At 45.1% G+C, this 27,562-nt stretch overlaps 1 protein-coding gene across 2 annotated transcripts in view; it reads right to left on the reverse strand.

Moving 5' to 3' along the window:
- Positions 1-27,562, reverse strand: part of LOC308590778 (tetraspanin-15-like) — a 91,717-nt gene that overhangs the window by 55,554 nt on the left and 8,601 nt on the right. For both annotated transcript variants that reach the window (XM_081201016.1, XM_081201015.1), the window contains exon 2: positions 13,721-13,906. In XM_081201016.1, the coding sequence (XP_081057142.1) occupies positions 13,721-13,906 (186 nt within the window). The remainder of the gene's footprint in view (positions 1-13,720; positions 13,907-27,562) is intronic.

The following is a 27,562-nucleotide window of genomic DNA, read 5'->3' on the forward strand; positions in this document are numbered from 1 at the left end:
CTGCTCCAAGGCAAGGCCACCTATTTGCCGCTTTCATGGACCTGGAGGCCGCCTTTGATTCCATTCCTAGGCAGAGATTATGGTCCAAACTTGCCCATCTGGGAATTGATTCACACCTCCTCTCCCTAATTATTTCCCTTTATTCAAACACCACAGCTCGCGTCCGAAGTGGTCCAAACGGCTCCCTCACTGCTCCATTTCCAACGGCCAAGGGTGTCCGACAAGGTTGTCTCTTGGCCCCTTTATTGTTTAATCTCTATCTTCACGATGCAATTTCCACTTTGAAGCTAGCATCGAAGTACCCTCCTCACTTAGCAGGCCACCCCGTCGTTTCCCTTTTCTATGCTGATGATGCTGTCATCTTATCCAGAACAGCTGTGGATCTAGCAAACGCAGTTAACGCATTTATCGCCTATTGTAAGGCGGAAGCTCTTAATATTAATTATAAAAAATCGAAAGTCCTCCACTTCACTCGTTCCCGCAAACTCAAATTGGAGCCGCTTAAGATCACAGGTGGCTACTTAGAAAAGGTAAAAGCCTTTAAATATCTAGGCGTAATATTCACTTATAATCTCTCCTGGACCACCCATCTACAATCTGCTTTTCTTGCTGCAACCACGACCTCTAACGCCATTGTCCGATTTTACCACCAGAAGGGCGGCAAACACCTTCCAGCAGCAATTCAAATATTTAATGCCAAAGTTGTCCCAAAATTATTATATGGATGCGAAGTATGGACTACAGCAATATCAGGTAACTTGGATCGCCCACTTCATATGTTTCTGAGATCTCTTTCCGGCGTCCCGAGATGTGTCTCAGGTGCAGCCCTACGACTCGAGTTCGCCCAGTCCTCAATTGTTAAACGAGCATGGAGCCGAGCCATTTCCTACAGCTTCCACCTACTAACATCGGATGCTCGAATTAGAGGTGGTTTTTCCAATCTGATCCTAAGAGATATTCATAATTCTCCTTGGAAAACTACAATTAACCTCAAATTCCGCTCTCTTCTCAATTTGAACTGTAAAACTGTCCTTAACTCAGAGTATATCAGCCCGGCGGCCCTACCTCCAATTAAAAAGAAACTAGAGCAACTTGACTTCTCTAATACAGCTTCCTATGCAAGAGGGCCGTGTTCAGGCCTAGCCCTAGCTATTCCACCCCCTGAAGGGATCCCTCTATACTGCTTCACAATTTCTTCGGAGGCTAAGCGTAGGGCCTTTACCTGTGCCCGTCTCAACTGTTTTTCTACAGCAGTTCTGTCGGGTCGTTATTCCAGAGTTCCCATTGCAAATAGAACATGCTCTTGTAATGACACGGCCCTGGAGACTATGGACCATGTAATGCTCTTCTGTCCCAACTGGACAGATGAAAGATCTCGGTTTTTAACCCCCCTAGTGAATAAGCTTCATCTCCCAATCCAGCCTTGGATAGTGTCCCTCTTTCTGCAGGATTCTGATTGTTGGATTACCGAGATGACAGCAAACTTCCTGCTTAGTGTGATGAAGAGGAAAGCGGCACCAACATCTTCTTTAACACCACAGCTGCAGTCGATACGCCGCACAACTGAACGAAGTCCCAAGTAGTCTTATTGTACAAGGACAATCAAACTAGGACATATCTGAGGAGCTGAAGGACCCTTTAACGGTCCTCCTCCAGCCTCAACAGTTTTTTTTTGTTTTGTTTTGTTTGTTAAAGTAATCGCCCAGGACGATATCTACCTTTACCTCCCCACCCCTATTTTATGTTGTTATCTCAATGTATATTATGCTATGGCCACACGGCTAATGCAATAAATAAAGATGAGTAGATACAGATCCTATCTTTTTTCAAAAAATGGTGGAGTACTTGTTTTGTACAAAAAGGTGCCAGTCTCCAAAATCTCCAGAGATGGGTCAAATTCAAGGGCAGGCTGTTTCACCCAGGCATAATTTCAGGAGGGTTGACTCCATGGACTATTTCATGATGCCTCCTTGGAAAGAAGTGCTTATGGCAGTGACAGGGGCCACTCTTTCCCCACCTGGCATGTTCTCTGGCCTCAGAAAGGGAGGGGGGGAGGTTTTGCCTGGTGAGCCACCATCCCTCATCCCTGGACCATCCAGGTCAGAAGGTGGGCCTGGGCGATACCTGGTTTTCAACATAATGATTTTTCACCAGCTAACCATCATGATATACCAGCAGTATATCTTGATGTCTGAAATAAGGAGGGGTGGCTGGGCTGTCCTTCCCAGCAACGTGCAGGATTGCGGTGCCTCAGCTGAGGAGGGAGGGAGAGAAGGAGCAACCAGGAGAAGGAAGGAAGGAAGGAAGGAAGGAAGGAAGGAAGGAAGGAAGGAAGGCACAGACAGAGGGGCAGCACTCTTTCTTAAAGCACCAATATTGTGGTTAAGGGACGCGGGTGGCGCTGTGGGTTAAACCACAGAGCCTAGGACTTGCCGATCAGAAGGTTGGCGGTTCAAATCCCCGCGACGGGGTGAGCTCCCGTTGCTCAGTCCCTGCTCCTGCCTACCTAGCAGTTCGAAAGCACATCAAAGTGCAAGTAGATAAACAGGTACCGCTGCGGCGGGAAGGTAAATGGCGTTTCCGTGCACTGCTCTGGTTCTCCAGAAGTGGTTCAGTCATGCTGGCCACATGACCCGGAAGCTGTACGCCGGCTCCCTTGGCCAGTAAAGCGAGATGAGCACCGCAACCCCAGAGTCGGTCAAGACTGGACCTAATGGTCAGGGGTCCCTTTACCTTTACCTTTATTGTGGTTAAGGGGAGGTGCTGAGGCTGGCACTGTTCCGCCACAGGAGGGATTGGGGAGGGGAAATGCAGCTGAAAGGGAAGGCAGCCAGCCAGCCAGCCAGAGGGAGCCAGCTGTGACAGAGCATGGCCCAGCTCAGCACTTCCCACTCTCCTCTCCTTCCTGCCGCTTGGAAGGAAGCAGCCAGCCAGTCTCACTTTGGGGGAGGCAAAATGGTTTTTGGAAGGCGGCAGCCAGGAATCAGCACACACAGGGACAGGACTTCTCAAATTGCTTGCAATTATACCACCCTGTGGCGTTTTGAAGGCTGTTCACAATTCACTGCCGGTTAAATATAATGAAACGGTTATCATGACATGGGCTTCAAACTGGTTTTGAATGATGCCTGCACAGGCCTAGCTGGGGCTTTGCTCAAGTCCTCTGCCCATACACTCCTCACTGCCCCCTGCCACAAGAATGAACGGCTGCAGACCTGAGCAGTGTCCCTTGAAAAAACAGGCAGCTTCTCCCCAGGGGAAGGTGTAACAACAGGTCCAGACCAGCCAGTCTTCAGGCCTCAGAATGCCTCACGGTGCTCCTTGGGTGAGTACCAGCAACATCTGCCGGAGTGCCCAGTGCCTGCTGTTATCTGGCATGACCTACACTGACTTAACGTATTAGGCTCAAGCTGAATTAAGGCCACATTCACACCATACATATATGGTACCACTTTAAATAGTCATGGCTTCACCCAAAGAGTTATGAGAGCTGTAGTTTAAAGGTGCTGAGAGTCATCAGGAGACCCCTATTTCCCTCCCAGAGCTATGGTTCCCAGAGTTTCCTTTGATGTACGGTTAGTTGTCAGACGCTGGGAACTGTAGCTCGGGGAGCAGAATTAGGAGTTTCCTAATAACTCTCAGCATTCTTAACTACAGCTCCCAGAATTCTTTGAGGGAAGCCATGACTGTTTAAAGCGGCATCATAGCAGGAGTGCTGGAATGGCTCTGCTGGTGTGTTTGCACAGAGCCAGCCTCACCTTGCCTTAAGCAGGAGTTGCATTTCTTGTGGGGAGACTATTGATGGGGCTCCATCACACCAGATGAGCCACTCCTGCCATTTCCACCAGCAACTTGGTAAGCACATCCTTATAGTTTGGGGCCAAAACAGTGGGCTGACTTGAAACATGCACACACACTTTCTCAATTCACCACTGAAGAACTGGGTAGCAATTTGGGTGGGTTCTTCTCTCAAACACACATCCCTTTCATGCCCTCTGTAGGAGCACATGGCAGCACTCACTTCATGAAAAAACAACTTCAATCCACGGAAACTGAAGCTGAGTAAATTCCTGTAACCCCTGGAGTCTCTCACCACTTGGAGGTTGGGGTGACGTGTAACAACACTAATATAAGAAGCCCAAGAGACATCATCTGAGACTGATGACAATAAGGTATAATTCAAATGTGGATGTGAAAAGGGCAGTGAGATCTTTCCACAACCAAGCAGAGAATGATGGGTGTTTATACTTTCAGCTGCCTTGAAGGATCAGAATCCTGTCTCCAAGATGTGCTTTAGGTTTGAAAAGGTGCCTATCACCAGCTCGTTTCTGTCTGTTGCTACACTTGACTTGGCTGTTGCAGCCTTTAGAAGGAATATTTGAGAGCGAAGGGAGGCAGGCAGGCAGGCAGGCTGCTGCCCATTTGCATCTCACAGATCTCCACATTGAAATAACGAGTGAGGAACACTTTTCTCCTTCATTACACATTTGCAGCTGGAGGCCAGCTAGAATGAAGGAGGCGGGCACACCAGACTGACACCAAGGACAAGCAATGGAACTCTAAAATCCATTATTTATGAACAAGACACTGTGCTGCTTGCAGAAGCCAGATTCTCACAAGGAAGGAGCAATCCCATGACTTTACAAAGATCAGCCACCTCTGAGATTTAACTACAAGATCAACTAAAAATCTAGAGACACATCTTGTGCTTTTTCACGCTGTCCTCCCATGTGTTGGAAAGGATTCCTTCACACAAAGTAAGAGCCAACTCTAAAGAAGGAGTGGGAAAACTAGGGGCCCTCTGGGTATCGCTGGACTACAATTCCCATCATCTCTGAGCGCAGGCCATGCTGGCTGGGGCTGGTGGGAGCTGGAGTCAAAAATCTTCTGAAGGGCACCAACCTGGTTGGTGAAGGCTGTTGCCCTGCATCATAAATCAAGAGACCCGAGGAAGCTGAGGCCACCTTGACACGTACCCAGAGAGATGGAAGTTACGTAAGAACATAAGAAGAGCTTGTTGGTTTCAGCCATCTTGTTCAGCACCCTGTTCTCTCAGTAGCCAGTCAGATGCCTGTGGGAAACTCCCAAGCAGAAGCTGAGAACAATAGCGCTTTCCCCTCTTGTGGTATTCAGACACATTACTGCCTCTAACTGCAGGGGCAGAGAATAATAATCCTGGCTAGCAGCCACCAAGAGCCCTCTCCTCCGTGAATTTGTCTACAGTGGTACCTTGGGTTACATACGCTTCAGGTTACATACGCTTCAGATTACATACTCTGCTAACCCAGAAATAGTACCTCGGGTTAAGAACTTTGCTTCAGGATGAGAACAGAAATTGCGCGGCGGCAGCAGGAGGCCCCATTAGCTAAAGTGGTGCTTCAGGTTAAGAACAGTTTCAGGTTAAGAATGGACCTCTGGAACGAATTAAGTACGTAACCAGAGGTACCACTCTAATCCTCTTTTAATTCCAAGATGAAGGCCATCAGTGTCTCCTGTGGAAGTAGCACCTTAGAAACCAACTAGGTTTGTTCTTGGTATAAGCTTTCGTGTACATGCACACTTCTTCAGATACACTGAAACTGATTGGCTGCATGAAGAAGTACTTTATTTTATCTGTCCAGAATCTTCCAGCATTCAGTTTCATTGCATGTCCACGAGTTCTAGCATTATGAGAGAGGCAGAACAACTACCCACTTTTCTCATGTCATTGATAATTATCTAAATTTCTATCATGTAACCTCTTACTCACCTTTCCTCTAAGCTAAAAAGTCTCAAACGCTGCACCCTTTCTTTGCAGGGGAGTTGCTCCACCCTCTTTATCATTATGGTTGCCCTTTTCTGAACACTTCCCCAACTCTACAACAGTGAGGTGACCAGAAGTGTCGTCCAAATGCAGCTACAGCACGGATTTGTATAATGGCATTATGATACTGGCACTACCTTTCCTAATGATCCCTAGCACAGAATTTGCTCCCCTCACTTCTTCTCACTGACAAAATTTCCACCCAACCCCACACTGCCATCCTTTGTTACATTAAACTGCCCCTCCTGCTTGGCACACACCTCCTTCCTCCCAAATCTGGTTCACTCCAACTGGACCGCAAGAGGCACAAGAGAAAGCTCACCTGGAGGCAAGCAAGGCAAGCACAAGGCAGCTCCTGAAGCCTGCCAGCTGCTAAACAGCAAGAGCATCTTCCATCTCATCAGTTCTCCAGAAGAACACAGTGACAAAACATGTCACACACAGCTCTCCTGCGGCTGCCGGGAGACGCAGTCACATCATCTCCACAGCATGTCAACAAAACCAACTCAAGGAACCCAGTCCCCCCACCCAGCACAACTGGAAGCAGAGATTTGCAGTGTACACAAACACAGCTCAGCTTGCAGTGGAGCAGGGATGCTAGGAGACAGGAGGTGAAACAACCTGTTAGTATTGCTTACAAAAAAGGAAAAGCAACAGCACAGAAATTGAAAAGCACAAAACACATTTTCAGCATTTTTTAAACCTGGGTTCTGGCGCTGGTCACTTTTCACTAGCATTGCTGAAAGTTTCTCCTGTGCTTCCTCCGCCCACCCCTGACCACTGTTCATCATTTAATGAGAACATAAATTTAATTCAAAAATAATCAAAGGGGAGAGAGATAATTAATTCATGTTCTCCTGGGTAGGTTGCAGTGTTTTTGTTTTGAGGTGGCCAAGAAGGGACCCCAAGGGTCATCTAGTCCAACCCCCTGCAATGCAGAAATCACAGCTAGATGTTCTTCTAGAAGTGAAGCAAGTCCCCAAAGTGTTATGTCTCCAATATTCTCCCCACCACCACCCCAGGCCTTCTCAAATCGGTCCATTTCAATGCTGCAGCTTTTAATTATTGTTGGCTTCATGTTTTTAACACTGTTTATTATTTGTAGTATGATTTATATCCAATTTTTGTACACTCAGTAGGTATTCTTTAAATGCAAAGTGATTCATACATTCTGAAATAAACAGACTCTCTCACACACTGGCTTTTTTTGCTGCTGCAGAGACTGGGCAGTCTGGAGGACTTCCTAAGGCAGAGCAAGGATGTTGCAAGTGGAGACAGATAGCAGCTGTTTCCCAAATAATGCAAAATACTTCACCTAATTACGAGTAGGTGGTGCTGCTGGGATTGGCAGGGGAGGGGAACTGCTGGTTGTTAATGATGTTTGTCTTAGACATGACAAAAATTCCAGGAGCTGGTCCTGGTTCTGCTCTTCAGCCGTGTTAGTCATATTCAACTGCTCAGCAGCGTGGGTACCAAACAAGATCTACATCAGTCATATGCTGGCTGTGGAGGTGATTGTGGTGATCTAAGGAGAAGGGCTATCTGGAAGCTTTTCAGAGACTCCACTCACGCATTTGGTATCCATGGGTACTGAGTGGCTAAACAAGGCAACCATGTCCTCTGGATTCTAACAATAAATGCAATGGACAACCTCAGCTGGTGGTGGACTCTCTTTCACTGGAGGTTTTCAAAGAGAGACTGGATAGTCATGTGTCAGGGCTTCTTTAGCTGTGATTTCTGCATTGCAGGGGGTTGGATTAGATGACCTTTGAGTCTACAATTCTATGAAACTATCAGCATCAATATGTCACAAGGACTGATGTGGCTACTGGCATTTCGTTTGTCACCACATGCATATGTTTGCTTTCTATAATATTGCTGTAAGAAAACCCCAAAATAGTCCAAAAATTGAAATGCCAGACACGGCAATCTTAAGAGTTTTGTCAGATAGGCACAGAATATAATATTAAAGAGAACATGACAAATGCCAGTGTCATTCATAGAATTGCTCAGGCTGTTCCAGCAGCGCTGACAAAAGGAGAAACAGCAATACCCTAAAAAAAATTCAGTTTCGAAGTTCAATCTTATTTTGTAATGTCAGAACAGATCTTGTAAAAACACTGGACGAAATGGAAAGCCTCCCCTGGAAGACTGCATTTCAGCATTTCATTTGCGAGGTTTGGAACTGAGAGTGGATTTAGCCTAATCCAAAAACAGCCCACGTTTGAGATGTGGCAGGTGTGGATCTAGCCTTAATCAAACACAACCTAGGTGGTGTGAGGGATGCCAGGCGCAACTTCACTCACCACTAATGGATCACTCACGCAGCCACAGTATGGCTCACCAGTTTCAAAACTGCCAGAGGTGTGTGTGGACATGAGCAAGAGGATGTCACACATTTGTCACTGAACTGACAAAAACTTTCAGGTCTTTCTGACATGTTAGAAGATGTGACTCAGACCAGCCAAGAAAGATCACCATAAGAACATAAGGTGAGCCATCTGGATGAGGCCAATGACCCATCTAGTTTCAGCATCCTGTTCTCAATAGCCAACCAGCCAGGAGCCAAGCCCAAGAGTGCTCTCCCTTCCTGTCGTTTCCAGCAACTGGAATCCAGAAGCGCTGCTACCTCTGACACTGGTGGCAGAGTACACCTGCAGTGGCTAGTATCCCTCCATGAATTTGCCCCATCGCCTTTTTAAGCCACCCAAGTTGGCGGCCACCACTGCCTCCTGTTGGAGTGAGTTCCATATTTTAACTTCCTGCTGAGTGACAAGGAAAGCTTTCCAACTATTTTCCACACCAGCGTTTTCCTTGCACCCTGTTTACTAAGTAGCACCCAGACAGTGCTCCGAATGCTGGAAACCCCAGAAGAGGAGAGGGCTGTGGCCCATCAGGTCCTGCTTTCAGGCTTCCCATGGGCATCTGGTTGGGCCTGACGGGCCACTGACCTGACCCAGCAGATACTTGTGGAGTAACTCTACATTATACCAGGAGTGGTAGGTATGAGACCCAGGGGCTGAAATCAGGGCAGGGTTTCAGAACTAGCCTGCTCCTCCTCCGCACAAATGGTCAAAAGAGGGGACGTGGAAGAGGTTTATAAAATTATGCATGGCATGGAGAAAGTGGACACAGAAAAGCTTTTCTCCTTCTCTTGTAACACTAGAATTCGTGAACATGAAGCTGAAGGTTGGAAGATTCAGTTGACAGAGCTAATTTATGGAACTCACTCTCACAGGAGGCAGTAATGGCCACTAGCTTAAAGGTAAAGGTACCCCTGCCCGTATGGGCCAGTCGTGACCAACTCTGGGGTTACGCGCTCATCTTAAGAGGCCAGGAGCCAGCGCTGTCTGAAGACACTTCCAGGTCACATGGCCAGCGTGACGAAGCTGCACTGGCGAGCCAGCACCAGCGCAGCACACGGAAACGCCGTTTACCTTCCCGCTATAAAGCGGTACCTATTTATCTACTTGCACTTAGGGGTGCTTTCGAACTGCTAGGTGGGCAGGAGCTGGGACCAAACGACGAGAGCTCACCCCGCCGCGGGGATTTGAACCACCGACCATACGATTGGCAAGTCCTAGGCACTGAGGTTTTACCCACAGCGCCACCCGCGTCCCTGGCCACTAGCTTAGATGGCTTTAAAAGAGGATTAGTCAAATTGATGGAGGAGGAGAGGGCTATTGATGGGTATTAGCCAGGATGGCTCTGCCTCCACGGCTGGTGGAAGCACTGCTTCTGAATCCCAGTTGCTGGAAACCACAGAGGGAAGAGGGCTCATGGGCTCAAATCCTGCTTGCTGGTTTCTCACAGGCATCTGGTCATCCAATGTGAGAGAAGGATGCTAGACTAGATGGACCACTGGCCTGATCTAGAAGGCTCTTCTTTTGTTCTTATGAGAAAGATACAGTGGTACCTCGGGTTAAGTACCGTACTTAATTCATTCCAGAGGTCCGGTCTTAACCTGAAACTATTCTTAACCTGAAGCACCACTTTAGCTAATGGGGCCTCCAGCTGCTGCTGCGCCACTGGAGCCCGATTTCTGTTCTTATCCTGAAGCAAAGTTCTTAACCTGAAGCACTATTTCTGGGTTAGCGGAGTCTGTAACCTGAAGCGCATGTAACCTGAAGCGTCTGTAACCCAAGGTACCACTGTACTGGGAAGAGAAGGACTCTGTTGTCCAGAGGAAGTTGTTCTAACTGGTGGAATCCACACCGACCACAGTAGCCAGAGCAAACAACTGGGGAAAGCCACCTCCCACTTGAGAAAGCCTTTAACCCCACAATTCCTGTGTGGCAAAAACAAAGGCCACCTATGAAGTCCCGAAGGATTTGCTGTTCCTGAATGAGTTCTGGACCTTGCCTCCTCCCAATAAACCTAAAATACAGAGGTGCTGAATATCCATTGGAGAGTGCCCTTTGTCTTCTTCCAGTCATAACATACGGGAGGGCAAGAGCTGAGGTCTCCATGACATGGCAAAAGAATCCTGCTCAGGAGAAGAACAATCAGACTTGTGTAATGAAGACAATAAATTGAGAACAGAAGGAATTTGAGAGGACCACATCTAGGGTTGAGCATCATCCACTGATGCCTCCATCAGATTTCGTTTTTTGAAAATACAAGGCCTTGCTATTCCCTAAATATATCCATTTCATAACCTGGAACTATGAATACCCTGGTTCCCCACCTGCACCTAACCAAAGCATCCTGAAATTATAATTTGCCAGAGAGCTCCCAGAACTGCAGAGTAACAGTTTCAGGGATTGGGGGAGGAAGAGGAGGGGAATAGCTATTAAACCCTTCATGTAAGTTTTCATTCAGGCTTATAGGAAATGACAGAAAGGAAGCACTTCCTTTTCTCACAGCTATTGTAACATGTGTGTGTGTGGGGGGGGGGTCTGCACCTGCCCACAAAAGAACATCAGGCTGCATCTATCTGTCTGATTTCGCTCACCAGTTCCCAAACTGTGTCAAAACAGCCCTGAATTCTGCCACTTAGCCCTGGAGCTATCTTGGTTATGAAACAGTTTTATTAAACCGAAGACCTCCCGCAAAGGCCACTGAGAAATGCTACCCTTCCATCCTCAGCCAGACAAATGCTTTTGTCCCTGTTGTTTAACTACGAAGCATCTTCCAGCTGTTTCATTCAACATCCTATTACCCAGAGAAGACAGGAGCCAAACCAAAGGGGGGGGGCAGTTGTTCTGAAATGCCTGCATACAGAACAAAGACACCATAAGAATGGGAAGAGGGAGGAAGCATCTTTCTCCAGCTGCAATCTGAAGAAAGGCCAGCAAGAAGACTCCATTGTCTGGGCTTATACTTCTAGGGCTGAGGAAACAAGGCCCTCTCACCTCGTCTGCTGGTGGCAAAATGGAAGGAATTTGGGGGCAACTTTTTCACTGGTGGTGATGGAGTGGGAGGACAGGAAGAAGTCAACGTTTGGGGGTTGGGTGCTTCCTGGTAAACGTGGGGGCACCCTCCCACTTCTCACTTTAAAGCAAAATCCCCCCCCCAGCTCAAGTGGGCAGGAGCCACCAAGTTCCCTCACAATGTCTCACCTGAACAGCATTTCAACATGGAACAGCCAGCTGAGACTTTGCAGGGGGAATATGGCAGCCTGCCTGGTTTCCAGTTGCAGCAGCCCCCAGCCCATTGAAGGGGGGGGGACTTTGTTGCAAAGCAAACAGGGCCCCCCTGCTTGGCAGGGGGTTGGACTCGATGGCCCTTGTGGTCTCTTCCAACTCTATGATTCTATGATTCTATGATTCAGAAAAGAGTTTGTAGGATGAGAAGGGAGAAGATGGAGCCACTACAGACTGGGGTTGTTGTTTTTTTTTGGGGGGGGGGGAGTATTCTGCAAAATTTTATTGATGCAGTTATTGCTGAAGTGCAATAGAGCTGGATGTATACTGAACAGTTCAGAAATTATTCCACTGACTAATTGTTTTGTCCCTAATGCATTATTATTGCATCAACAAGAAGTTGCAGAATATACCTGCAAAAAAAAACCCCAACACTCTGGAGGGGCTTCTTGTTCTTCCTGAAAAATCATAAGAATAGAACAGTTGGAAGGGACTATGAGGGTCATCTAGTCTAACTCCATGCAATGCAGGATTTTTTTTGCCCAAAGTGGGGCTCGAACCCACACCCTGAGATTAAGTTTCTTGTTTTATCAACTTCAGTCTCTCTCTCTTCTCCACTTCAGACCCCGCCCTATCTTCCCGAGGAGTCAGAAAAAAGTTTTGAAGAATGAGAAGGGAGAAGATGGAGAAAGAAGCCCTCATTCTGTCCAATTCTTGAAATTAAATTTCTTTAAAATTAAAATATTTTTCTCTGCACTTCATATGCAAAAATCATTTAAGAAACCCCACAGACGTTTATCCAAGAGTCATCCCTTGCACCCAAAAAGCAATTTGGAGTGAAAATAAATTAAGATTCACATCAAATGATGTTTAGGTGGGCAATGAAGCAACCCCTGAAGATGCTTCCCATCATTTAGAGGTGCTCCTGTTGTGAGGCAATTTAGCAGCACATTTGGGGCTCTCAAAATAACTATCTGAAGCAAACAGAATAGGGTGGCATGCATATTCCACAGCAACTGGGGCAGCTTAGAGGCCCACCATATCGAATCAATCACACAAGTTACTTAAATCCACCCATTACAGTGGATCTACTTGGAGTATGACATGTCACCCCAAATCTTCCCATGTATAAAACCATATAAAATAGCAACCAACACAATAATAATAAAACAGCAACAGTAAAACATTTCACTTCGAAAACCCAGTTCTGTCTTTTCTCACACCTTTGCTAAAAGCAGTAATGAATAGAAACATTGTTAGAGCTCACCTAAACAACAGCACTGCTGCCAACCTAGCAGTTCGAAAGCACGTCAAAGTGCAAGTAGATAGGTATCGCTCTGGCGGGAAGGTAAACGGTGTTTCCGTGCGCTGCTCTGGTTCGCCAGAAGCGGCTTAGTCCTGCTGGCCACATGACTCGGAAGCTGTACGCTGGCTCCCTCGGCCAATAAAGCAAGATGAGCACCGCAACCCCAGAGTCGGCCACGACTGGACCTAATGGTCAGGGGTCCCTTTACCTTTACCTTTAAACAACAGCAAGGAGGAGGCAAGGCGCTCCACAGCCATGGGGCCACCACAGAAAAGGCTGAATCTCTCGTGCCCAACAGCCTGACTTCTCCCTCCCTCCCTCCCTCCCCACATCACCCATCTTGGCAGGTTTAACATGGGTGAAGGTGGTCCTTCAAGTAACTTGACTCCAAACTGTTAGGGGCCATAAATGTAACCAGCAGAACTATGAATTGGACCTGGAAGGATACAGATAGCCTCTTATACAAACAGAATTGATGCAATAATGTCTGAGTATTTGGCGCCTGTCGACACCTGGGCCATGCAGACCCTCTCTGTGCCCACAGAACTGCCATATATCAGAAGGAAGGAGCAGTAGTAAATTCTCAGCACTTCGAGAACTACTAACTATTGAGGGAGTTGGATATGTTTAGTCTGGAGCAGACTGAGATGACAGCCACCATGAAATATCTAAAGGGCTGTTACTTGGGAGAGAGCGCCAGCTCGTTTTCTGCTGCTCCAGAGGGGAGGACCCAAACCAATGGATTCAAATGACAAGAAGGCAGATTCTGACTGAATCTTAGGAAGACGTTTCTGATGGCAAGAGCCGTTTGGCAGTGGAACAGAATCCCATGGAAAGTGGTGGACTCTCCTTCATTGGAGGTTTTTAAGCAGAGGTTGGGTGGCCATCAATAATTATTTAGCTGTGACTCCCACACTGCAGTGGGTTGGACTGGATGACCCTTGGGGTCCCTTCCACCTCTGCAATTCTATGATTCTATGAATTTTGGAACTGGGAGAGTTCCAGGAAGGGGGGAAGCAGCCTTACTGTTTTTAGCAGCGTCCGGTTGTCTCGGAGGGAGCCCACCATTCCAATGAAGGAAACAGCAAACATTGTTATGCCGAGGAGGAGGAGAATCAGTGCTGGTGCAAGGAAGATCCCTTCCAGGGTCCGGTGCTTCTGCCTTTCCACTTCGGCATAGATGCCAATGCACAATATCACGAGGCCAATGATCTGCAAAGAGGAAGGAAGGGGAAACATCTGTCACAAGGTTGCAGGGCTTCGGGAGTGGATGCCATTAAGAACAGCAGAAGAGTCTGCAGGATCAGGCCATTGCTGCGTCTGACTGTGGAGGCAGAGCAGAGCCACTGTGGCTAGTAGTCGTCGATAGCTTTGCCCTCCATAGGTTTGTCTAATCCTCTTTTAAAGTCATCTAAGTTGGTGGTCATCACTGTCTCCTGTGGGAGTGAGTTCCATAGTTCAACAAGGTCTATTTTATCTGTCCCAAATCTTCCAACATTCACCTTCATTGGGTTTCCACAAGTTCTAGCATTATGAGAGAGGAAGAAGAACTTTGCTCTGTCTGCATCATTTTATAAACTTCTATCATGCTGCCTTATTCACCTTGTCTTTAAACCTAAAAACCAAAAAGGCTGCAACCCTTCCTCATAACAGAGCAAGAGAGGGAGGCAGAGAAAGGGTTCAGAACAGGGTGGATTTGATTTAAATCACTAGTCAGTAAGACTTGACTTAAATCTTTTTCTTTTCTTTCTTTACAGAAAGACTCATTCTTACTGGTATATTCTTAATATTTACAACCAGATCAAGGTTTCATTTTTGGAATAATAAATTTTCAAAGTAGTTTTTACAGTTATATCAAAAAATACTGATTTGGTTATAGTGCAGTGGTGCCTCGCAAGACGAAATTAATCCGTTCCGCGAGTCTCTTCGTCTAGCGGTTTTTTCGTCTTGCGAAGCAACCCTATTAGCGGCTTAGCGGATTAGCGCTATTAGCGCTTTAGCGGCTATTAAAGGCTTAGCGGATTAGCGGCTAAAAGGCTATTAGCGGCTTAGAAAAAGGGGGGAAAGCGGGAAAAAATCGGAACACTCGCAAGACGTTTTTGTATTGCAAAGCAAGCCCATAGGGAAAATCGTCTTGCGAAGCAGCTCAAAAATGGAAAACCCTTTTGTCTAGCGGGTTTTCCGTCTTGCGAGGCATTCGTCTTGCGGGGCACCACTGTATTAGAAATACATAGACAGATAATTATGAAATTATTGTGAGGTTTAATAAGTTAACTGTTTGTATTTGGACAACTTTTCTGCTGTACAGTGGAACCTTGGGTTAAGTACTTAATTCGTTCTGGAGGTCTGTTCTTAACCTGAAACTGTTCTTAACCTGAAGCACCACTTTAGCTAATGGGGTCTCCTGCTGCTGCCGTGCCGCTGGAGCACGATTTCTGTTCTTATCCTGAAGCAAATTTCTTAACCTGAAGCACTATTTCTGGGTTAGCGGAGTGTGTAACCTGAAGCGTTTGTAACCTGAAGCGTATGTAACCCGAGGTACCACTGTACTTTATTGGAAGGAGAAAAATAATCATTTCCTTAATAGCAATTTAAACAATTTATTTAACTAAAACAATAACATTATAGCATATGTATCCATGTTTGTTAACTGATGTGGTTAAACAGTTAAAAAAACAACAATATACTTTGAGTTTTAGCACACATGAAAAACGTAAAACAAATCCTTATTTCCTGATGAATAGCCTTTGGACTATAAGGTAACTTAAATAGAAAACTATCTTTAGGAAGATTTTCCCTCCAAAAGCATCTTATTTTAAAAATCCAATTTAAATGGGAAAAAATTCTGATTTAAATTTTAAAAATCTGATTTTTTTAATTTTGATTTTTTAAAATCATTGATTTTTATCCACCCTGGTTCAGAAACATCATGAAGGGAGGAGGAAGCAGGTGCCCATGTGACCGACTAGGCATGCTGAACCCTGGTCCCACTGCGGAGACGCTGCAGGTTCCCTTGCACCCACCCTGCCAGGATGGCTGCTACAGGGGTACAAGATGGCAGTTGCTTTGCCTTTTGCCTCAGCACCACAAGCAGCTGGTGTTGCAGAAGGGGCCTGAAGTGCCACTGAGTTGCCTCGGCGCTCTCAGTCTGTTTGGGAATCTCGGGGAGGTGTTGCCAAGCCTTTTCCCCTGCTAGGTTGAATGAATTAATATTTTAAATGCCAGAGACGGCGTGGCTGGAACTCAAAGCTACAGGGGCTGGCAGTGGAGATTTAGCTGGGATGGGCTATCTGGAACTATCTGGAATCAAAGTCATTTTTAGCTTGGCCACCTGAAAAAAAATAGAGGGGCAGAGGAGGAGGAAAGTGCCTCACTTGGGAAGTTCTAGGTACCAAAGCATCTTTTGGGTCAAGCTGGATGCACAGTTCCATTAAATGCCTCTAGGCTCTGCCCCACTTCTAAACAGGGATACCCAATTAGGGCTGATGCCATTATGCATGGGAAAGGGGGTGTTATTCCTTTTCCCCACAGTACTGATGAAACCCCCTTCCCAATGGTATCGGCCCTGCAAGGGAGGCTCCAGAAAGCAGCTGTTTAAGGCAAGCAGCTGCAGGAGTAGAGGAAGCAGCAGAGAGGGAGAGACCTCATTCAACACAGTTTACATTCTCCTGTAAAACCTGAGTCACACTGCACAGCAAGAACCTGCCCACCCACCCAAACAACCCTGCAGCCGTAAGGTGCATCTGCACTAGCTTTTTGTTCAACACTTTGCATGACCTATTGGAGCTGCAACATTGAGCACGGAAGAGTTCCAGCAAGGTTGGAAACAAAATATTTTAAAAGGATGAACCAGAAGGTTAATGAAGCAATTGTGTTAATAATAAAAATGAGATGAACAAAGAACAGTTAATTAGCTACCAAAAGGCTACAGCCATTACTCTTATTGATGGCATATTAACAGCTCGCCTGCTGCCCAGTTCTCAAAAGCAAAGCAAAAATTATTGCCCAGTTTAAGAGATGGCAGGACATCCCCAGCTCCTGGATATTGCAACTGGCACTCAGGACAGTCATCAGCTTCATCAGCAACGCGTGACACATTTTTCATTCCGTCCCTTTTTCTGGCTTACTCTGTCTCCCTTGCCGAAACCCTCAAATTTGTAATGGCTTGGAGCCTGGAGTGCCAGAGTTGCAAAGGCAGTGCTGGGACACCCTCAGTCACTTACAGCAATGAGAGAACTTTTTGAATTTGGGAAATATTAAGTGGAGTGCAAACAATGTGAGGTGCTTGCAAAACACTCACACAGCCTGCTTGGGGATGGGCACCTTGGAGAGAGCTCTATGATAAGCTCTGCATTGGGAGCACCAACATTATCCCATTTCAATTAAAGGCATGGAACTACAATTGTTCATTAGCAAGAATACCAAAGGAAGATTGTTTGAAAACTTGGAATGGATGGAACTGACTCCTCTGAGATCATACACATCAAGCTGGTCTTTGAGAAAATGTTATTTACAAGAATAAGCCATAGCCACCATTATTGGAATAACAGGCCTCTCTTGACTTGAATAAGGCATATTTTGAAGCAATTTGTTACAATCTGATGTGTTGCCTGCACATCTGTCAAGTCTGCTTAAATCTACCCCTGTATGTTGGCACCAACTGAAGCTGGAAAAATTGTCTCTCACATGCCTTATCCATTTGTCCTAGCCTGAATTATCAGGAAGATGCTCTAAAGCAGCCTCCTCTGGAGCCCTCCAGATGCTGGCTGGGGCAGATGGGAAGAGAGTCCAAAACCTCTGGGGGGCACCAGGTTGGGGAAGGCTATTCTAAAGCCTGGCACAGTCACCCACAAGGATGCATTTGATCCAACACTCTGCTTCCCACAGCAGTGAATCAGATGCACACTCAGGAAGTAGATGGTGGCTTGCCTGGTTTGCACCCATCACCTGGCTCCCAGGTGTTAGGGAAGTTGCATGTCATAGCTGCCAAGATGATTTTTTTGGCTTCATCATACCCCATGTTGAGTAGGATCTGCAAGGTGAAGCCTAGGGTTGTCATAATCTTTATCACTGTGCATTTACATGTCACTTGGAAACCGTCCTTAATAGTTAAGGGAGCAAGGCCACACGGGACGAAGCATAGTCTTAGCCAGTAATTTAGTGTGGTGATCCATACTCTGGCCTCAATTCTTACAAATCCAGTTTTGAGACGCATGGTAGCATTGGAGACGTGTTTAGGAACTTCAGATATTTGTCCACTTTCCTTAAAGGCATAGTAGATGGAAAGAATGCAAGTTCCACAAATTTCTGTTCAAGAATTAGTTCTCAAAGCAGTTCACATAGGAAAACTGAGCAACAATGAAAACCTCCTTAACAATCACATTTCTAAGTTTCCACCTCAGTGACCTCTGAGCTCTTCCTTGAGTGTTTAGCACTGGGACTAGTAACTGCTCTACAGAACTTGGCTTTTGGATCTTTTTGTGGCTGGCTGTTGAAGCCCTGGGAAGAATGCTGGGATGCACAATACCCCCCTACCACCCTCTTGTTGCCCTGCTAGGCTCATAGTGCTCACAGAGGAGTAGCTCTGTAGGTACACTCATGAGCACCAAGCCCATATAAGAAGACTATGGTGCCATAAGAGGGCAAAGGGATTTTCTTCTGGTGGGCAGATACTATCAATTGATTTTGGCTCTCAGAAGGCAACATGTGGGGTGTTCTTGAGATGGCCAGGAAGCTAGAAGAGCAACTGGGCTGGGGGTGCCTGGGGTGAATACCAGACCTTCATGGATAAGCTAGAACTCTCTTCCCAGTGCAGCTGGATTGCACCCCCCCTCTCTCTTCCTCATTGTACCTTCTGAAATGTCACTACTTCCTTGCTTTCTTTAGCTCAACCTTAACTACACTTTTCTTCTCATCTTCAGTTGAAATGAAGCTCAATTAGGTACAAATTGATTAATTCATCACATCCACACACACACACACAGAGAGAGAGAGAGAGAGAGAGAGAGAGAGAGAGAGAGAGAGAGAGAAGTTTGGATAAAAAGATTTTCAAGGCAGGAACGTTGGAGGAAGACTTTTCTCCATTTGCTACATCTACAGCATTTGCTCTCGACTCTCATCCCAATAGCGATTAAGTTGATGGACGACAATTGGCCTCCTTCACTTGCATACATCTGCCTGAAAGTGGCAATTTGCTCTGAAGTGCCGTGCACTGTCAAAAAACCATGTACTTTATGTCTATCATCTCTGAACTGTGGTAATGAAGAAGGGCAAACGGGTTGCCTTTCAGCCATCTTAATCCAGCAAAGAAACAAACAAAGCAATGGAGCTTTGGACAAACAGCTTTCTAAGGCTTCCACAAGCACTGCAAGAAAGAACCTCAAAGTAAATTCCAACACTCCCTCAGCATCTTGTATACAATTTGGCTAGTATTTCTAGCAAACCTGTTCAATTTCACAAGGCCTGGAAGATCATCTGCTCCAGGAAGGTCAACACCAATAAAGACTTTGTGAACATGTGTCTGCCACCAGATTAGCTATCAGAGGCTCACAGGACACTTGTAGGCTGTCAGTATTTGCAGAGGGGACCCACAAATGCACATTGTGCAATTGAAGTGGATTTTTTGAAATGGATTTTCAAAATGGAATTGAAATGGATTTTCTTGCACAACCAACCTGCTTCCAAAAGCAAACAAAAGAAAACATTTTGCAGGAAGGAGAGTGACAGAAAAGCGCACTGGAAAGTGTGGGGTGATAATGGCTGGACGCGAAGCTCACCAGAAAACAAACCAGGATGTATACTCAATAAAACAGTGGATGTCCTTTAACCTCTTCAGACATTTTGTGCAAACAAAAGTAGATGAATCAGTTGTCTGGATGCAACCACAGAGGCAAGTAGCCAAGCAGGACTAGTCCCACCTCACTATCAGTTCAGCCTCTCAAGAAGAAACAGTTTGACAATGGAGTTCTGGCCAGTGAAGAAATAAGAGGGTGTTTTTTTACAAGCTGTGCCTGCAGTGAGAGAGCATCTGTTCTGCTTATGAAAGGCCCTAGATTTAACCCCCAGCATCTTCAGGTGGGGCTGGGAGAAACCAGGAGAACTCCAGCTAGCCAGTACAGACCCGCCAGGTGTCCCTAACTTCCAGGAACAGTCCCAGATTTACAGAAGCCACCCCGGAATGTCCCACTTTTCCTTCGGATGTCCCTATTTTCATTGGAGAAATGTTGCAAGATTTGCGCTGTGTAGACAATACTGAGATTGGCTAAGGCAGCTTCCTGTATTTCTGAGAATAAGGGTGGGAGGCTCCTGACGGCAGGCTTACTCAACGCGTCTGCTGCTAAATTAAAAGGGTAACACCACAAATATCTGGTATTCTCTGCTCACAAGAAACTGAACTAGCAGAGCAGCCTTTGCCAATGTGGTGCCCTCTAGACATTGTTGGACTACAACTCCATCAGGCCCAGCCAGCACATAACCCAGGCCTACTCCTAGCACCCCCTAAGGCAATCCAAATGCTCCTGCCAGAGGGCGCTACAGCCCATTTTCAGAACCACTGCAATAAATGCAAACAGGATGTTTACCACAGGCGTAGCCAGGATTTTTGTTGGGGGGGGGACACAGAACCTCAGTTGATATTTTGATTTATTTAGGGCGGTAACTGTTCCCTGCCCCCCCCCCCTGGCTACACCCATGACGTTTACCCGCCTGTCTAGAAATGGCTTGCAAGGGGTGTAGAAAGACAGACCACCAGACGAGCTGGAATTCTGCAGAAGAATCTTTCAGAGACATTAGGTGCCAGAAAATGACAGCATTCCCTGCCATGATTGTACTCTAAGTCAGCCTTGCCAAGGCTAATACAGGAGCACGAGAACATCCCTGCGTGGTGCATTCTGAAGAGAGATGTGCCTTACTCTGCTGCACTGCACACGTCTGCTGTGTTTTAATTCAAGTACAAGCCAGCTAAGTAAATCATAGTTAGCAATTAGCGACATAACATACCACAGGGAAGGATGAAATGTCTTCTGCCCAGCAGATGCCAGATTAATTCCATTTTTAAAAGGTCAGTTATTTTGACCAAGCAGCAGCAATTAACTGGCCATGCCTAATTAAATGGGCAGCGCTCTCTCTCTCTCTCTCTCTCTCTCTCTCATGTTGGCTACCAGAAACCATGCTCTGCATCTCTCACAATGTTTTCTCTAGACTAAAACACCTTGGGATGTGGTATGTTACTCTTGTCTCTGCAATGACTGTGGCTGCACAGAAACTCCATTTCATTTCAGCCTTGCTGGTGCTCTGCCTTACATCTGTCCTGTGCAAGTTTTATTTTAAAGGACAAGAAAAAAAAGAAAGTCCACATCAACTTGTATGCATTTTGAATACACACACCCCCAGCCCATTTCACATTCCACATAAAAGTGTATGTGAAATATACATTTGTGTGCACCCTTTTTGCACACCAAAAGTGCACGGCAAATCCAGGTAAGTGCACAATCTGGTTGGGAGCTGCATTCTAATCTGCAAGCAAGTTCAGAAGCATTGGATCGGCCTGGTCTGCTGAAAGAAGTAGGCCCAAAAATGTCTCCTTCAGAACTCTGAGCCCTCATCTATATAAACTGCAGCACAATATGCTCTAAAAAGTTGCACCAATTAAATCTGAAGGGGGAAGATGGGCAAAGTTACATTTTTTTTACATTCCCCTTAAGAAGAACAAGATATGAACTACCTGCAAGTAGAGATCTAACACAGAATGGAAGAGACTGGGTTAAAAACTACATTTCTACCTGCAAGGCTCTAAAAAACCAAACATTTATGGCAAAAGTTTATTCTCCCTTCTCACCTGACACAGACCATCCTAGCACCCTAGTCTGCTGCATGTGTAAACCAGTTCTAAGCTCCTACAGAGGTTTTAGTTAGACCCGTAGCAGTTGCCAGGGCACTACCACATTCACCTCCACATACGGTAGTTCCAGCCTTATTTCAAACATCATGAAATATCGAAATATTGTGACGTTTATCTGGTGATATATCGTGATATTGAAAACCAGGTATCGCCTAGCCCTATAACGTGACCATGTTGATGAAGGGTCTGGAAACCAAGCCTCATGAGGAGCGAGTGAGGGAGTTAGGGATGTTCAGCCTGGAGAAGATGGAGTGTGATAGCCCTCTTCAAATATCTAAAGGGCTGTCCCATGGAACATGGAGCAAGCTTGTTCTCTGCTGCTACAGATGGTAGGACCTGAACCAATGGATTCAAATTACAAGAAAGGAAATTCCTACCAGACATTAGGAAGAACTTTCTGATCATAAAAGCTGTTTGACAGTGGAACAGGCTCCCTTGAAAGGTGGGGGATTTTCCTTCATTGGAGGTTTTTAAGCAGAAATTGGATAGCCATCTGCCTGCAGGAGGTGGGACTAAATGGCCCTTGTGGTCTCCACAAATTCTATGATTCAAATTCCCTTGTGCATGGAAATATCTCTTTACCTGTTCAGCACAAAATGAACCATGAAGCCTCCTCAACGTCAGGAACCACAGGGAAGCTTCTACATGCCAAATGTGCCTAGAAGCCCCTGCAGACTTCTGTGCTAAATATGCAAAGGTCTGAAGATGACTCTTGACATGCAGACGTGTTGGGGAGGCATGGCCCCAAACCGTCACCCCTCTTTAAACTGCCGGGTGTTCAGGCAAACACCTGAACAAGGCCACAATGGCTGTAACTCGGACCCATGCTAGGCTTGAGGGTGGGTGCTGCTGCCAGATGGAGAGGCCACCTATCTGCCACATATCCACTAAGTGTCCAATCTGGTGGCTGCTTTGGGTTGGAGGAGGAAATTCCTAGGAGTTTATCTCAGTGAAGACCTTACTTGGAAAATAAATACAACCCAGGTGGTTAAGAAAGCCCAACAGAGACTCCATCTCATCAGAGTATTGCGGAAGAACAATGTCAATCAACACTTGATGATCTCCTTCTACCGGTCCACAATAGAAAGTGTCCTTTCATACTGCATCACGGTGTGGTACGCTGGTTTGACATCAACTGATAGGAAGTAGCCTACAGAGTGTGGTGAATACTGCACAGGATATTATGGGCTGTCCAATGAATCCGCTGGATGAAATAGCGGAAGAACGTTGCCTCAGGAGAGTGAGGAAAATTCTCAGGGATGATTTACACCCTGGCCGGCACTTTTTTGATCTCCTGCCCTTGAGCAGAAGATACAGAAGAATGATTAGTCGCACCAACAGGGTAAGGAATAGCTTCTATCCGTGGGCTGTTAGGCTGCTGAATGAAAAGATAACAACAGGGCAACTGACTTTTGGGTTTGGTGGGTGTGCGTCAGTAAACGAGGGGAATTAAGACTAAGAGAGCTGAGTTGGGGGAGCCCGTGTAATCTCACTGTATACAAGTTGTACAAGTGACAATAAAGTATTTCAATATCAATTTCCGTCTCCACTAAGCATTCAATCTGGTGGCTGCTTTGGGTTGGACGAGGAAAAGCAAATGGAAAAACTTAATGGCTCAGTCCAGACCAAATAGCATGGGGCTCTGGTGACCATGGGGAATGGCAGCCTCCACTTCTGATTGTGGATGTCTAGGCTGGGGTATGCAACGAGGGCCAGGGGGTCCAAGGATCACATCTCACCTCAGCCACGAAGCTCACTATGTGGCCTTGGGACAGACGGGCCCCCTCAGCCACGTTTCCTGCACAGGGTCACTGTGAAGGCAAGACTGACTGGGAGCCCCAACCCATCCACTCTGAAGCACCTTGGAGGGAGGGCCGAATGAAAACACAACGAGGAAGAAAATGACTCTGAGGCTCATAGCTGGGGCTGGCCTGCTTCGTTTCCCACAAACCTCCTCCCTGCCTTAGATTTTCTACAGTGGAACTTTTCTACGATGTGAATTTAATTAGTGCTCGGCTGTCAGAAGAACGATTTGGAAGATGCTGCTTCTCCCGGCACACACTCCATTATACTATTCCTCATAAAAGTTTGCCAGTAAACCCTCCATAATTGCACAGCAGTTGCACAGAGATCTTCTTTTATGTATTGCAAACAGAAGTTGCAGCAGCCTTCCAAGGCAGGAGATATATCACATTCATGACAAGATGCAGGCCTGCAGCAGGTTTCAATTTCCCTTGTCGCAAAATGGCAACGTCTATGAAATTAACCAATCAACATCTACCTGGTTCTGGAAAGCCATCCTGTTTAGCAACCTGAGCTGTTGATGTTGCTGCTTGTCGTTCTCAAGTTTTTGTGTTTTTTTAATAAATATTTTATTCAGTTTTCAGACATAGAATAGAAAGTCACATACCAAACACATAGAATCCCTTCACCAAAGAAATAACAAACAAGAAAACATACAATTACACCAACAAACAATATAGAAAAGAAAAAACACAACTGTCTATAACACTTTTTTTGTGTAACTAACTGGACTTCCTCACATCTCCCTACCCTGCATTCTCTGTGATAAAAATAACAGCAATTTATTACCTTGTTTCATTTCTTAATTTATACCTCTCAAATGTTATATTTCTAGACTTCAAGTAATTTTTGTCAATTAGTTGTAACTTAGATTAAGCATAATATTACTTTAAGTTTCGACCTTTTCTTACATATCACTTAATTTTCTATATCTTTCAGTCGAGTTACTGGAACCATATTTTTCCCAATCGTGCAATTTCTTAACATTCATACAATTTGTACTGTTTTTGTAGATAGTCCTTAAACTTTTTCCAATCCTCTTCCATTGTTTCTTCTCCCAAATCTCGGATTCTGCCAGTCATTTCGGCCAGTTCCATATAGTCCATCAGTTGCGTCTGCCATTCTTCCAGTGTGGGCAAATCTTGTGTCTTCCAATGTTTTGCGATGAGTATTCTTGCTGCTGTAGTTGCATACATAAAAAAAGTTCTGTCCTTCTTTAACACTTTCTGGCCAACAATGCCCAAGAGGAAGGCCTCTGGTTTCTTATAAAGGTATATTTAAATACCTTTTTTAACTCATTGTAGATCATTTCCCAGAAGGCCTTCACTCTTGGACAAGTCCACCAGAGGTGAAAGAATGTCCCTTCAGCCTCCTTACATTTCCAACATTTGTTATCAGACAGGTGATATATTTTTGCGAGCTTGACTGGGGTCATGTACCACCTATATATCATTTTCATAATATTTTCCTTCAAGGCATTACATGCCGTGAATTTCATACCGGTGGTCCATAACCTTTCCCAGTCCTCAAACATGATGTTGTACCCAATATCCTGAGCCCATTTTATCATGGCTGATTTAACTGTCTCATCCTGAGTGTTCCATTTAAGCAGCAAATTATACATTCTTGAAAGTACCTTAGTCTTTGGTTCTAACAATTCTGTTTCTAATTTCGATTTTTCCACCTGGAATCCTATCGTCGTTCTCAAGTTTTGATTCTATCTGTTGTGTTTCTACGATATTGACAGCCATCTTAGGAGGCCTATGCCCACTCAACGGTGGCACATAAATAATTTTATAAATAAAAATAAAACACAACTGTAAGGCTTATCCAAAAGCCCAGCATTCAGAATCATATGAACATTTTTTTAAAAAAACACTGTTAAAGTCACTAAAAAGTTGACTAACCCAAACTTCACAGTTGCTATTGAAAATCACTCAAGAAAAATTAAACTGTACATACAATTTTAAATGCATGATAACCAAGCATTGTGTGCCAGGGATGGAGAAGAGGAGTAAAGAAGAGAAGATGGATTTTTTTGCTGTCAGGGGTCCTTGTTCTTAGCTAGCTGCATGGCAGGCAGCTGATTCAGCAGGTGAAGCTTTTCTGCCTCAAGGTGAGAAAAAAGAGCTATATCTGCTGAATTTCAGCCTGCCTCATAGGTCAGTGGGGAAACAACAGCTTGATGGCTTCCGACCATTAATATCAACAGAGCTAATACAATGCGGTAGCTCATATGTAGCTGATACAGCTGTTAAGAGTAGAATTATGTTCAAACGCCTTTTGTTGAGTTGCCTTCCATTCCAAGCAACTTCCTGGTTCACAGTTCAGTCTCTAGGCCACAACACAACACATATGCAGCCACTACAGCTGCTTTGCTGCATTCCTGAAGGAAATGCAAACCAACCTTGCAGAGCTCTGTACAGATGAGACCGGGGTTGGGGGTGGTGAAGTGAACTTTCCACGTTCTCAGCTTCCCAGTTTGATGGATTGCCTATATTTCTTTCTGAATACACATGTGCACACATGCATTCTCTCTCACCCTCAGTATTTAACTCTGGCAATCTCAAATGGTTTTTAAAAGCCTTTCCTGACAACCGCTCACAAGCTCTTTAGCCACCTTCCTTGCTTTCAAACAGCAGCAATTAAGACCCAGGGCAGGAGGGTTTGCTCTCCAGGTACCTCCACTCATTGGAAATGCTGCAGCTTAAAGTTGCCAGCAAGCACAAGTGGATCCACTGCCTCACAGGAAAGTCCTCTTCTTGAATGCTACAGGCCTGCCCAAAGTTTTCCTTGGACGTCTTCCCCAAGAATTAAGCAGCATTGTACTATAATCAGCAGCAGTCATCTGTGAAGAGGAGAAAGCAAGCAAGTTCCTTCCCACAGCGCCTGCATGGGGCACTCATCTCCTTAATAATAATAATAATAATAATAAACCAGGGTGGATTTGATTTAAATCAAATTGATTTAAATCACAATTTAAATCACTAGTCAGTAAGACTTGATTTAAATCATTTTTTTACAGAAAGACTCGTTCTTGCTGGTATAATCTTAATATTTACAACCAGATCGAGGTTTCATTTTGGAATAATAAATTTTCAGAGTAGTTTTTACAGTTATGGTATATCAAAAATTACTGATTTGGCTATACTGTTAGAAATACATAGACAGATAATTATGAAATTATTGTCAGGTTTAATAAGTTAACTGTTTGTATTTGGACAACTCTTCTGCTGTACTTTGTTGGAAGGAGAAAAATAATCATTTCCTTAATAACAATATAAACAATTTATTTAACGAAAACAAAAACATTATAGCATATGTATCCATGTTTGTTAAGTGATGTGGTTAAACGGTTTTTTTTTAAAAAAAACCAAAAACCTTAGACTGAGTTTTAGCACAAATGAAAAACGTAAAATAAACCCCTATTTCCTGATGAATAGCCTTTGGAGTATAATGTAACTTAAACAGAAAACTATCCTTAGAAAGATTTTCCCTCCAAAAGCATTTTATTTTAAAAATCTGATTTAAATACAAAAATCTGATTTTATTTTATTTTTTAAAAAAAATCATTGATTTTTATCCACCCTGAATAAAACCTTATCCCTTCCTAGGGATGAGAAAACATGTCAGTTTCAATTTCTTATTCTTCCAATCTTAAGTTCAGCCTTCCACATTGCCATACCAGTTAGCAATCGTACAGCACAGTCACATCTTAGGCAACGGTTCTGTCCAAGTACCATATATGCCATATATGCAGAAACCAATATACATATACACAAACTGCGCCTTTGGAACTGCCCCTGCATGAGCATCCCCAACCTTACAGGGCCAGCGTGCTTAGTGGGACACACACACACACACACACACACACACACACACACACCAGCAAGGCAGACAGCTTTAAAGCATTTTTCACGCTGGGTTTGCTGGGATAGAGAATCAATATGAATCTGCTTGGGCAGTAGCCAGCGTTGCCTCTGGCACATCTGATCAGACATCAGCTGTAGTAGATAGCGGAACACTGGCTGCTGGCTTCTTCACCCAGTAAGGAGGGAGAAAGGTTGTTTTCTGCTGCTCCAGAGAAGCGGACACGGAGCAATGGATCCAAACTACAAGAAAGAAGATTCCACCTAAACATTAGGAAGAACTTCCTGACAGTAAGA

The sequence above is a fragment of the Podarcis bocagei genome (assembly GCF_964188305.1).
Source record: "Podarcis bocagei genome assembly, chromosome: 7".
In the NCBI taxonomy this organism is placed as follows: Eukaryota; Metazoa; Chordata; class Lepidosauria; order Squamata; family Lacertidae; genus Podarcis; species Podarcis bocagei.